This window comes from Lethenteron reissneri, chromosome 23 (genome assembly GCF_015708825.2).
Source record: "Lethenteron reissneri isolate LAM-NWPU_2019-01 chromosome 23, ASM1570882v1, whole genome shotgun sequence".
Classification (NCBI taxonomy): Eukaryota; Metazoa; Chordata; class Hyperoartia; order Petromyzontiformes; family Petromyzontidae; genus Lethenteron; species Lethenteron reissneri.
The window spans coordinates 15,564,482-15,577,461 of NC_083801.1; the positions used below are offsets into that span (position 1 = coordinate 15,564,482).

Sequence of the window (12,980 nt, forward strand, 5' to 3'; positions counted from 1 at the left end):
GAGAATATTATTTTTCTGAATTCCATATAAATATGCACACTCTGGATGATGGTTCAAGATTAATATTTTTCGCACCAATACAAAAACGCAGTGCCAATGATATGACAATGTAATGAATTTTGTTACTAGTGGCGCTAAGCCACTTAAGCAGCTGCAATAATATTATTGTCAAAGATGACATACAAACAAGGCAACGAGTGGTGAGGCAGAAATTCATGCCAAAGCAGCGGCATTCCCTCTAACCTTTTGCTTTCATCGTGCGATTGGATCTTGGGTCCTGCTGAATTAGGCGACAGCTCTTCCCTAGGAATTCTGTCAGCCACTCGGCTGCCTCATCTTCACAGTCCAGGCCAGTGACCCTGAGCGAGGAGACAGACACACATCACGACGAAAGGCTAAATCCGTGCCTCCTCCTCCTACTCCTCTTCCTCACCTTGCAGTCACCACAATGTATAAAAACACTGGCGGGAACCTATACAAGACGCAACGCTGAATTGCTAGCACCACAGCAGGTCATGTTTTGAGCTAATGGCACGTGTCGTCAGTCCATCCCTCCGTGCCAAAAGTCTGACACCTGAGCCTCAGGGATGCCAATGGTTTTACTGAAAGTGGCAACAACACAGCAGCTCACATATGGCTATCATTGTTCTGTTGGGAGAGGAAGCTTTGAGTGCTCGCATAGTGGGATTTTGCAGATGTGATATACGGGTGTAATAAAGGTGTGGGATTATGCACAGCCTGTGGCAAATTCTAGCTTGGCAATATCACCAAAAGGGTTGATACATTTTGATGAGGCAGCCTTTGCTTCAGTGAAAATGAAGTGGAAAACAGTGATTCACAGTGTGAAATAATACATCCTCCAAAGCAATGCATCTCAGGCTCCAGGCTTCCAACCTCAATTCCAGTCCAGCACTTCCAAGATTTCTGCACAATTAAGTCGTGGAATGGTGACTATCTAATGAGTAGAAAGGATTCGATAATGAGGATAACTAGCCCGTGGTGTAGCCAGGCAACTGCAGTTTCAAAACCACATCTGAATAGTTTTTTTGTGTGTAAATTTTTTATTTCCCATGGTATGCACTTTCCTACATTTTCAATGGAAATAACATACTTCCAGCTGTGCGCCATTTCAGGTCAAAAGGGTAAATAGTACCCATGATGAATGTACTTACTTTGTATGTACATTTAACAAAAACATTACAACCCTTTGTCAATCTACTGTTGGGTGAAGGTATCCTCCTCACGCCATGCAGGTTGTGGTTATTTGACCATACTTCACAACACCAGTCTGTGTGGATTGGTGATAGTGGGGAGCATTAAATTACAAAACATTTTATATGCACAGTACTGCATTTGTCAATACAATTTTCATTATTTGAAATTAGGTGGGAGTCTGTTAAACTACAGTGTATTTTCTTACAAGGAAAGCAGTACATTTTGTACGTTTGTTGCAGGTAACATTTGTGGTCTGGACTATGTTGCTGCTAAAGAATGACCTACTTGTGCGAGTGATGTCAAAGAAGGCTCTGCAGAGACCTGGGCCAGGGGATTTCTGGCAAGACGTGGGCCACATTTACAACCAAGAACGTGACATCCTAATGTATGGGCTAAATTAAATATCTGCTCGTACAAGGGATATGTATGAGTACTTTAATAAAATATTCCGATTTATGAATACTGTAAGCTAGGTGGAGTGGTTGTGCAGCGGTTCGTACACTCGTGACCCGAGTTGATTTTCGGCCATGGCTAACATCAGTGTCAAGTGATACCTGAACCCATCCTTGCCTCCTCAAACTCTCACAACCGACCGGTGTGGTGAAGTATGGTCAAGCAACGTGCTATGACCGACATGGCACATAGGCTTTCAGCAGTGGATTGACAAATGATAAACACGTCAATACAAACTTATTATGGCATGGAAAAACAGAAACCTCTATTTCATCCGCAATCGGTAAATATCTTGGGCTGGCTGATCTGGAAGTCGTTTAATGTGGTTAATATGCACCAGTAAATTGTTATCAGCTGTGAAGGTGTACAGTAGCTTGGTTAAAAAAAACATTCGAGATATGTACGCTGCTAAATTTAAACCTGAGCAGTACGTCTGATTCCAAACCAATTAGCAGCCCTTGAGAAAGTATGGGGGTGTGAATCACGTGGAATTGACATAAATTAAAATTCAATTTTAAAGCGACATCCCAGGAGGGCCCTGGATCCCCATGCTGCTCAGAGGAATTTTTTCAGATTGGAAAAATTCATTTGCATTCTGTCAATATCTCATTCATTTTGACCTACTTTTTTTATTTTGCAAAACAGTTTTTTTCTGAAGTAATTCGTAACATTTACATGCCAACAGATATGCAGGGCCTGTCGGAATAAACCACTTGATTCTCAGTGAGGCTTTCCTGGACAAATAAATAACACTGATGGTGCACCCACAGTCACGTGTTACATTTATAACAATGTTTAGCCTGATCTTCTTTAACATTTTAACACCGTTTGAGACGAGGCTCGAAAGAAAGCCGTCTCCGGTGTGGACCAATCAGTTTAAAAGACAATGCATATATTATCAGTGTGTTTTGTTTGCATTCTGTCCACAAGTATCGTGGTTAATGCACACATGATTCCTTGTAAAAGGTTTCAGTTTGGTGTTTTAACATCTTAACACCTGTCTTTTTGCCAGAAAAAAGGGGAAAACCTATTCTCATACACACAGATAATAAGAGTCGGCGTGCAGCCCTGAAATTGGCAGAAGGGCCTCCACTCTAGAGAGCCCCCTCTGGAGGGTATTTTGGTCCCACTGTTAGAGGTGAGAGTACCCACACTTCACCCCACCCACACACGATCTGCCAACCAAACTGTGGTGCATCCAATTATGCGGCAGGATAGACAAGAGGCGGGAGGAATTTACGAAATGTGCCCATTGTTTCAAGTGCGGTGGGGGGGGGGGGATCAGCGACCTGGATTGTGAGTCCAGGGTGCTAACCATTGCATTACGATGCCTTCCCAAGTACAAAAACAAAGGGATTCCAATGCGGAAAAACGTCGGCTGATGGGACTCTACTACATCATTTGTCAAAATGCTTGAACTATTTATCATCAATAAAACTGTCCAATAACATGTATAATAAGTGAACCACACAGAAATGCTAAAAGCAGAGTGAATTAGATGAAAACACATGCAGGCCAAGCACTACATCAGAGTGCAAATACAGTACTCTAATTGAGTTTGTACATGGTTCTAATGAATGCATAACCATGTGCAATTAATACGCGTTTTAGTGTGTGCGTGTCGAACAGATGGAGGGTTATACCCACTGGCACCGAGCTAGTCCTATGCTCGCCAAACACATCAACACTACACAGCATTGTAACGTGGCTTGTGAAAAGGCCTGCTTTACTAAATGATGCATGACTGAAGTGAATTCCACCAGATCAGAGCTATATTACGCTCATTTTATGCGTACGTACTGTGCAATAGCGCCGATAAAATCGTGCTAGTATCAGGCAATCTGTGTGTTGGAAGATGTGCACCTGCGTTTATATATATATGTGTGTGTGTGGGGAGCGGTAGTGTAGCGGTTAGCGCGCTGCGCTATGAACCCGCCAACCCGGGTTCGATTCCCGCTCACGGCCAACACCAGTGACGATTATCTGAACCGGTCCTGGGCCTCCCCTAGGTCGACTCAGCCACAAACGAGTCCCTGGTGCGGTGTGTAAATATCGCCACTGGGGAGACAAAGGCGGTCGGGCGTGGTGCTGGCCACCCACCCCCTCGTGTACCGTTCCGGCCTTCATAGGTGCTCGCTAACAGCACTTGCCCCTACAGTCTGTTAAGGCTATACGGGGGATCTTTGTTTTTTTTTATCTTTGTGTGTGTCCATACACAGTTGCGTACCTGGTACCGCACACCTTGCTGTGACACAGGCGTACGTCCATACTCGCCTCCTCCACAGCTCCTCGCAAGGGAACCACCAGAACCTTCATTCCTTCATGGGAGAGACAAGGACAGATGAACTCAAGTTTAGAATTACTGTGCCAACTTTATCAATATGTAAACTCCACGGTTTATTCTGTAAAATGTAACTCGATTGCCACTTCTAAGGTATATCATTAAATATAGTTAGTTATTTAATTGGAAGACATATAATCTAAATATTATTGACAAAGGCATTTACTAGTTTGTATTAAGAGTCTTCAGGTCAAGCTCCTTATTCTGTAAAAAAAATATATATTTCTTACGGCAGTATCAAGTACTTGGTTTCACACTCACAAACATTAGCAACATAATATAATAATAAAAAACTCTTGTAAAGCCTTGCAACAACTGCTTCATTGGTTCACATGTAACCCTGGCAACAAAGTATTTATCTGACCAACGCGTCTCTGCCACATATATATGCACCCAAATGTGCTTAACGTGGGGAGATCACACGTGTGATCTCCATGTAATCCTCTAACCCTCCCCTCAAAACGCTAGCTTACAGGTGTGCACCACCATGCCGCACCCCCGCTTTAGCATGGTTCAAGCTCCATACGGTGTGAAATAATCTCAACACATATGTTGGATCGCACCTAGCTAGTTAATCATAACCTGGGGCAAAGCCCCGTGCAGAGATTAGATAGGAGACTCACAGATGCTTGGTCAGTGAGTCATCTCCTGGGACAAAGCCCTGGGCAACTATTTACTGGCAAAGAACGCAGACCAGGGGATAAAGGTGGGATAGCAGGAGTTCTGAGTGCGGAGCGCTGAGGTGGCAAAGAACGCGCCTGCTGTGTGACTGGGCACGTTACCTTTTGGGTTGTCAAATAAAGAAGCCTTTGCTGAACACTGCGCGAGCCGAATCCTTTCACATGCATGCTGGTGCTCATCGTTGCTGGGCTGGTGCTACCTGATGCGGTGAGCGACAGCTGCCCCGTGGTACGGTCGACGGCGGGCCGGATCAGACAGAGGCGTGGCTCTCGCTTTTGGCTGAGGCAGGTCCCTCCCGACGTGACCACCATCCACACGCGGTCACACCACAAGCCCTGCTCCACCACTGGCCAGCTGTCAACCTGCCTCGCACACAGCGAAGAATACACCAAGATACGCATACACACACCACAAAGCCTGCTCTTCCACTTGCAACCCACGCACAATAGCAACAGTCACCATTCACCACTAAGTGGTGGCAACCTTGCCACTGCATTTGTGCCGGGCTTGGTGTACTCTGAGCCCACATGAGGTGTGAATGGCTCGCTAGCAGGAGGTTTAAAGATAGCCCCATGTGTTATGGGTTAATTGACTAAGATGACTGGCAGATACCACCTGTGCTCCCCATTCTTTCAACACAAACACAGACACGTGCACGACAAAAGGTGCTATTCACCCCTCAGTGGTGGTGATGCCATCATCACAGTGCTTGCACTAGGGGAGATGCACTTTGAGGTGATGTGAAGTATCGAAAGCTAGCTGGCAGGAGGTCCTGGAAGAGACCCATGCACTACAATTGAACTGACATGGAATGTGTGCACAGGTACACAAACATTGCATATAAAAGACAATGATCCCCCTTATAGCCTATACAAGGGCTGTTGAGGGCAAGTGCTGTCGGCGAGCACCTATGAAGGCCAGCACGGGTGGTGTGGCCAGGAACACACCTGGTTGCCTTTGTCTTCCAAGTGGAAATGGTTAAATCCTGCACTAGGTACTAATTTAAGGTTAAGTCGACCTACACAAGGCCCAGGACCGGTTCAGATATCCGCCATTGATGTTAGCCATGAGCGTGAATTGAATATGGGTCACCAGTTTCATAGCGCAGTGTGCTAACTGCTACATTATCACACACACACATCCACCTACACACTTGCACACACAATCATTCCGACAAGCACACATGTGCACGTATACAGGCACACATGCACATACCCATACACGCGTACTTAAATATGCATGAGGAAGAACAAATTCATACCTACACTCAGAGGCTGCTTAAAAAAAGACTTGTGAAACACTCAAGCAGACACACTGATAAATACTGCATGGCGAGGAAACTCTTAGTTCATGAAAAATAAATGGACGCGCAAAATATAAACGGAAGTGTCAGAATTCGGTCGACCAGTAACGCCTGGTGTCACAGTCCTAAAAACTCTTGGATGAGTGGTTTGGCCCAGGTCCCACTTCCAAAAGAGGCAATGTTTACGTGTGTGTCAATGAGTTTATTAATGTCCTGGTTAAATAAATAATAATAAAAACCAGAACAAGCGGTGTCATTTTAGACACAAAGCATGGATGAGGAATACCATTTTGATCATTAAAATTACAGCATCTATGGAATGGAATACTGTTTCCAAAATATGCACATATTTTGGCAATCCATAAAAAATTTGAGAGGGTTTTTTTTAATAGGGTAACTCCATTTGACAACAGAATTTTTAATTTAAGTTGTGTACATATTGCATAATCATGCTGAGAGCTATTGTGCACCCGCTTCTCTTTTAGGCAGACAGAGCTAATGCATAAACACTTTCAACCATTATTAGAAAGCATTAAAAAGGACATTGCTAAGTATCCCTTGCAAACCCCAACTTGAATTAATCTAGAAACTTTGTGAGGCTATCCTGAGTATAGGATTAGTTTTGTTTTTATAATATTCTACAGAAGGCAGGCTGTTTGTACAGCACACTGCAAACAGCTGAGCCAACAACTGATAAAACATTAGTTGGTTATAAAAAAAACCACAATTATGAGTAGAGCTGCAGGACAAGTTAACTTCAATTTCTGTAAACGTCATGCATTTACAGTTTTCGTGAGTTAATCGTTAGAAATATTTAACATTTTAATTAGAATGTGCCAGCCATTTTTTAAGGAACAGCACCTGTGGACTGCAATACACGTGGCGTTCAGAAACTCAGGGCCAAGCGTTCCTAAAGCCATTACGAAAACAGCAAGGCCGTCTGAAGAAAATGGATGTGTCATGGACGTAAGTGAAATGGGGCCGGGTTTCCAGGAGGGCGTTCACAGGGTCCTGCGATCGATCCAAATGTAATAAGGTTCTGAAAATGGCTCTTGCTTACAACCGAGTGCCCTGACGGCATGCCGCATGTCACATGTCTTTGCACTTAAGAGTCCTTCTGTAGTGACTCTGAATGGGTTCCGGGTGCATTTCAGGGATTGGCTTGGTCACACAGCGTTGGCTTGCTGCTGCCGTGGCCGACGCTTCGGAACAGCACATGGGGAGAGCGCTTGCGCATCAACAATGGGTAAACCTGCAATAGCCTGAAAATATATATAAGTCGCAGCTCTTTGGAAATTCACTGCTGGATGAAGGCATCTCCACGCTGTGTCGATCATGGGGGTTTAATGAACCATACTTCACCTTGCTGGGCAGCGCAGATCAGTGAATGGGGGGTGCGCAAAGGCGGTGTGTATACAGTGCCACTCACCACCGATGTTAGCCATGGCTGGGAATCGAACTCAACAATCCCTATGGCATTGCCCTCAACACCCCTCCACACTAATCTACAGTTGAAAATGTCAGTACACACAAAAACAATCATACTCATCTGTATGAAGGAAATGTAGTCTAGCATTTCAGGCTGGTTGGAATAGCAAAAACCATTGTGATGGGGAGGTCACATTATTTTACCCCGCCTCAAGTAATCCACAAATAAGCTCACTGTAGTATCAAATAACTACCTCTTGATAGGTAGGCAGGAGCAATATTGTGTTAAAACAACATGCCTCATGTTTTAACTGTTTAGGCTGGAAATTGAAATATTTTAATTGGGAGTACATGAATGGTATAAGAGTGGTCAGACAGCCACTATTCACATTTAGTGTACAAAAATCAACACGAATGTATGTATAAGAATAGGTTTTACCCTTTCTGGCAATGAAACAGTTGTTAAGATGTTGAAACACCAAACAGAAACCTTTTGCATGTACTTATGCAATTTGTAGCTCATCGGATTCCTCCAGTCTAAATAGAGAATCTGATCATGATTAATTCAATGCTGAACTCATCTCTAAGTGTGATATTAAACGTTCAGATGTAGTGCAAGGTTTAAGCCTTAACAGCTTTCACATCTAGTCATAGCCTTTCATTTGTTGCTATACCTTCACACTCAGCGTTAGGTCAATTAGTAAAATTGACATTAACTACGATCATATTGCCTGCAGCCGACATCAAAACAAAATATTTAATTAACATATAATTAAATATCTTGAGAATATGATCTGTATGGCTAATTCCACTATGCAGTTCATTAAGTAATCAAAAGGGTTAAAGCAATTTAGAACGAATTTTTTTTAAGGATTAATGCGGGCGGTGAGTCTTTTGGGTTTAGTTTTTTCAGTATAGCACTGACTGCCAACCAATCAGCTTTGCATTCATTGTTGACAGATGTCAGGCAGGCACATTTCGTCTGCCAGGCAAAGAGTAACAACTCTATCAAAAGCAGCTTAAAGAGGCTAGGTCCTCTGCCAACAATTTATGAAGGTTGGCGTGTCGGGTTGAGACAACCCGACTCATGGCTGCGTGTGTCAAAGGCACGTGCCCAGAGCCCACCTTGGATTGGAGATACGCACCTCAAAAGCGGCGCAGGACTTTACGGGGTAGAGAAAGATGTTGGTCAGGACCACTTGACGGCCATCTGCTATTGAACTTTTGGCCGCATTAGCGTCCGCGATGCTGCAGGACAATGTCTCTTGCTGAGCTCCGTCCGCCTTTACGTCCAAAGGGCACATGGCGTGGCCTATGTCGCACGCCGCACCGAACCTCGGAGACGCCAGCCCCCGGTCGACGCCACGAGCTGTACATGACCAGAGCTCCTCTGAACATGTGCCGGCCGCTTTTTCCGGACCCGTGCCCTCCTTGCTGTGGCCGTGACAGATGTCTGCGGCAGCGGCGGTGGCTGCAGCGGTGCTGGGCAGACGTTCCTCCACGAAGCACTGAGTGATGAAGCGGATGAGACGGGCCGCGTCGTGGAAGGTGGACATGTAGCCGAAGGAGACGCGCACGGCACCCGTGGGGCGGCCATCCAGCAGGTCCATGTTGTCTCCGCACACATGGCCGGCCTGCACAGGGCACGCCGTGTGAGCAGGGCGGTGGGCAGGGGAGACGTGCAGGAAGATATGTAAGGAGAGGCACAGAGGGGCACAGCAGGCAAGTGAACATACAAGCACACTTAAGAAGTGACACTTCCACAACTCTGTAGGTAGTGAAAAAAATTAGGGCAAACACTTATAGTAGATAATCATAGGTAAATTAGTAATTAAGCACGTAAAATAAGTGTTCATATATTCCGTTTTTTGCACCCGTCACTATAAATTAACTGAATATTACTGGAGGCAGGATAATTAATGTGAACAGCGAGTTTCCGCGATGATGCTTTGTTTAGTTCACGCGGTGCTGTGTTACTCTCGTCTACCATCATTCATGCCAGCTAACTACTATTCACATTCACAGTAGCGGTTTACATGATAATTTAGATATATGTCTTGTGACTTCCTTTTGTACGTGACTCTATTCATGAACATGGAAATTGTGCGTTTTATTTCAAAGCCACCGGGTCACAACAGACCGGCTCAGAGGTCAAACCGCCGAGAACCTGGGTTCGAATCCAAGCAACCGCCTGCCATTAAACGGGGTTCTCATGTGGAGTAAGCTGATAGTCTCTGCTTGGTCACGACTCATTGCACGAACAAAAAGAAAACAGTTTTGGTATGTTTCTGCACTTTATTTGACTGTCATGTGACAAATTTTACTCTATCTGGTAAGGCTGGTAGGAAAATGCTACATTACCATTGAGTGCATTATGTGCACCAGTGGTCACTTGAAAGGATATCGGACATGACACTGACATGGCAATGATATGGGATCTCCTATTAGCACGGTTGGCTATGTACGGTGCGAAAGAAGTTCAACATATGTACATTTCAAGAAAAATGTGAAAAATAAAAATGTTAAAAGTATAAATCAACCGCCATTCAGTGATGATACGACAGTAGAACACCACTGAGGCATCTGGGCTGTTGCTCTCTGATATGCTTTCTGGTCGTACGACGATTCAATATCTGAATCTGAATCATTTACTGAGATATCCAGAGCTATGAAGCTCTTTTTCACAGATGTCCGGTAGACCCGCTCCACGTGCTCCCAGTTCCGTAAGATGTTCCCAGCGTGTGGAGCAAAAGGTCGGGCATCATGCCGAACAACAAGCGGTAACAACCCGAAAATACATCAGAAAGCTACACAGCGCCACTGCGAATACCCAGGCAGTGACAAAAAAAAACTTTGTTGAGCGTCACCTGCAGGTTTTTCTTCACATCCCCATTGCTGATTCCCAGCTGCATCTGACAGGCCCCTGTGTTGCAAAAGCAGCCAGTGCGCAGGCAGATCCCGTGCAGGTTAGCCAGCTGGTCCACCTGACGTTAACGACATCCGGGAAACACATTGCATTGCAACGAGTAAGATTGTTCATCATAAACATCATAATTAGCCAAGATCAAATACAATGCTGGATGAAGACCTCCCAAATTCACTGCCATCCTCCACGGTCCCAGGATGCACCAAGATTGTCCATGTTAATGATATGAGATTGTCTACATAGCAACCACCCCCTCCCCAGAATTGCAATATGTATTCGTAATATACTCAATGCTCGACAAAGTCCATATTCTCTCTGCAAAAAAGTGTTTGCCTACTGTGTTTGTTGTGCACGTCGGAAAAAGTTGTTTATTGTTTCTACATGCACTTTTCATAATGCACGAGTTTGTCTTCTGCTTTGATGAAGCACTATGAGCTAAAACGTTAGCATGTAGAAATATATGTTATACTGCTGCATTCGTTAATGACAATGGTGGGGGTCAGGCATTTTTCCACCTGTGCTTCTACACCACCGCAAGTGCAGCTCCCGAAACATTAACATCTCGTTGCACATGCACGCACGTTAGATGCCGACTCTCAGAAGGCGCCCTCGCGGTGGGCTCGGCCGCACCCTGTATGTAGGTTGAATTTCTTTCGCACCATACATAGCCAACCGTGCTAATTGGAGATGCAGGGGAAGGACAACAAACTAAACACAAAAAGCTGTTCTAAAGAAATGAGTTTTCAATATAGATTGAAAAGTGCATAGCGCCGGTGACTTCTCAATATCGGAAAAGCGTTCCAGACGGCCGCAGAAGCGCGTCTGAAAGCGCGCGATGCATTGACCGTCTTTGCTCAATGGCCAGCCAAAAGCCGCTGCGAAGATGACCGGAGTTGCGTGATGGTTTATGCTCCTTGACGAGATCGGCATTATACTCCGCTTTCCCTACGGCGCCTCTCCGCTTCACCTGCGAGTACCCAACGATGTCGCCGTCAGGCCCCAGCACATTGAAGGAGATGATGGCACCCTGAGTGCTGGGATCCTCGTAGTCTGTGGCCCCGTAGAGCCGCACAGCGGGGCGCCCGTTGCCGTGATGCAGAGACGCGAGCGCATGGTGCGAGTGCCGCGCCAGGCTGAACGCGTGTCTCATGACTCGCTCCATGCCGCCTGCGAAATCCCGCAGCGTTCCGTTTAGGGCCCAGCAATGCCATGCGGTTTTTGGGTGCTCAACAACTCACACTTCCCTCTCACGCTTGAAAGGTGGAAGTGAAAATGGAAATGTGGCATGCGCGGAAATTTAGTGAGGCTCTGATATCTTGGATGATGTCCTTTTGCAGGTTACGAGGTGCAATTTTGAGGTAATGTTCATTCAATCCAAATTGCAAGTTGTCAGTCAATTTCACAGTCACATTTTATCTCGAACTCTATGGCGTGAACACATTTTCAATGCTGCAGAAGTATGATAATCATGATAAATGAGTTGTTTTGATAAATATTCAGAATTTTACATAATTCCCTATGTACAGATATACATTTTTCTTATGGCTGTTATTGTACTCTGTGAAGCACATGTGCCAAAATGAAATTAACTTTAAGGCATTGTTGTTTTCTGTTTGCTGACTCGCCCCTACTGGACATCTGTGAAAAAGAGCTTCATGGCTCATCGGATTTCTGCAGGATAAATAAAGATTATAATTCTGTAACTGCAAAGGGCTAACGTGTTTGTAAGAAATCACTGTTTGTGATGAGACACAATCCTGAGGGTTGTAAACGCAGGTGCATCTATCTGAAAACAAAATCTGTGTTCCTTTGTTGAATTTATCTTTCGTTGAGTATTACAGTTCACGGGTGTCAAGGATAATTCAGAGACTGGCTGCATTTTAGAGTGATATCATTTCGAACCATTTGGCCATATGTATGGATTTTCTAAAAACAATTCTGCATGGTCAATCAAAGGAAGTGCTTTCAATTGATTTTGTAAAAAAAATCTAAACATGGTTTAACATCAGGCAGCACGTTTTAAAATATCCGTAGTGTATAAGCAAGTGACAATTTGGTGTAGTGTACATAAAGTACAGAACAATAAAAAGGGTCTCAGATTTTGTCCTTAAAGCCTGATAGTAAAAATATATTGAAGGCGGCAAGGCACCAAAAGGGGAAGTGAGAGTACGACCATGTCACCCCTTTGTCTCTGCAGTGCTTAGGCTACAATACGGTTGGATTTATACATCGAATACACGTGATGACATTTGTACACGAAAAAAAAAATTGTTTGGGGGGAGGTGGAGAATTGTAGGTTGGGAATGTTGATCTCATACTGCACCAGGTATGAAGGATGAGCGAACTTGGTGAACTCTCAGGTCAGTTTCAAACGCTGCTGTGGCGCATGATGGCCAACAATTTATTAGGCTAGGTCATTCAGATCCTTTTCACGAACCCGCACTGACTAGCATTGTGAACTATGATCAAATAACTCGTCATCATCACTTGCAGAGCTTGGGGAGGCCCTCATCCAGCAGTGGATTGACAAAGGGCTGTAAACGTATATTTGAATCATAAGGCAGAGTGTAAACCACAAGGACAATGCACACACATACACACACAAAGTGCACACCATTTCAAAGAACATTGTT

At 44.6% G+C, this 12,980-nt stretch overlaps 1 protein-coding gene across 5 annotated transcripts in view; it reads right to left on the reverse strand.

Annotated features, from left to right (window-relative positions):
- The window catches only part of MOCOS (molybdenum cofactor sulfurase), a 58,314-nt gene that overhangs the window by 21,296 nt on the left and 24,038 nt on the right, over nucleotides 1-12,980 (reverse strand). For 4 of the 5 annotated variants that reach the window (XM_061557433.1, XM_061557435.1, XM_061557434.1 and 1 more), the window contains 6 exons: nucleotides 11,315-11,514; nucleotides 10,289-10,405; nucleotides 8,567-9,055; nucleotides 4,890-5,052; nucleotides 3,896-3,986; nucleotides 244-359 (listed from right to left, as the gene is read on the reverse strand). In XM_061557433.1, coding sequence (XP_061413417.1) covers nucleotides 244-359; nucleotides 3,896-3,986; nucleotides 4,890-5,052; nucleotides 8,567-9,055; nucleotides 10,289-10,405; nucleotides 11,315-11,514 — 1,176 coding nt within the window. Of the gene's footprint in view, nucleotides 1-243; nucleotides 360-3,895; nucleotides 3,987-4,791; nucleotides 5,053-8,566; nucleotides 9,056-10,288; nucleotides 10,406-11,314; nucleotides 11,515-12,980 lie in introns of those variants that run through there. The other variant, XM_061557437.1, reaches the window with a different exon arrangement.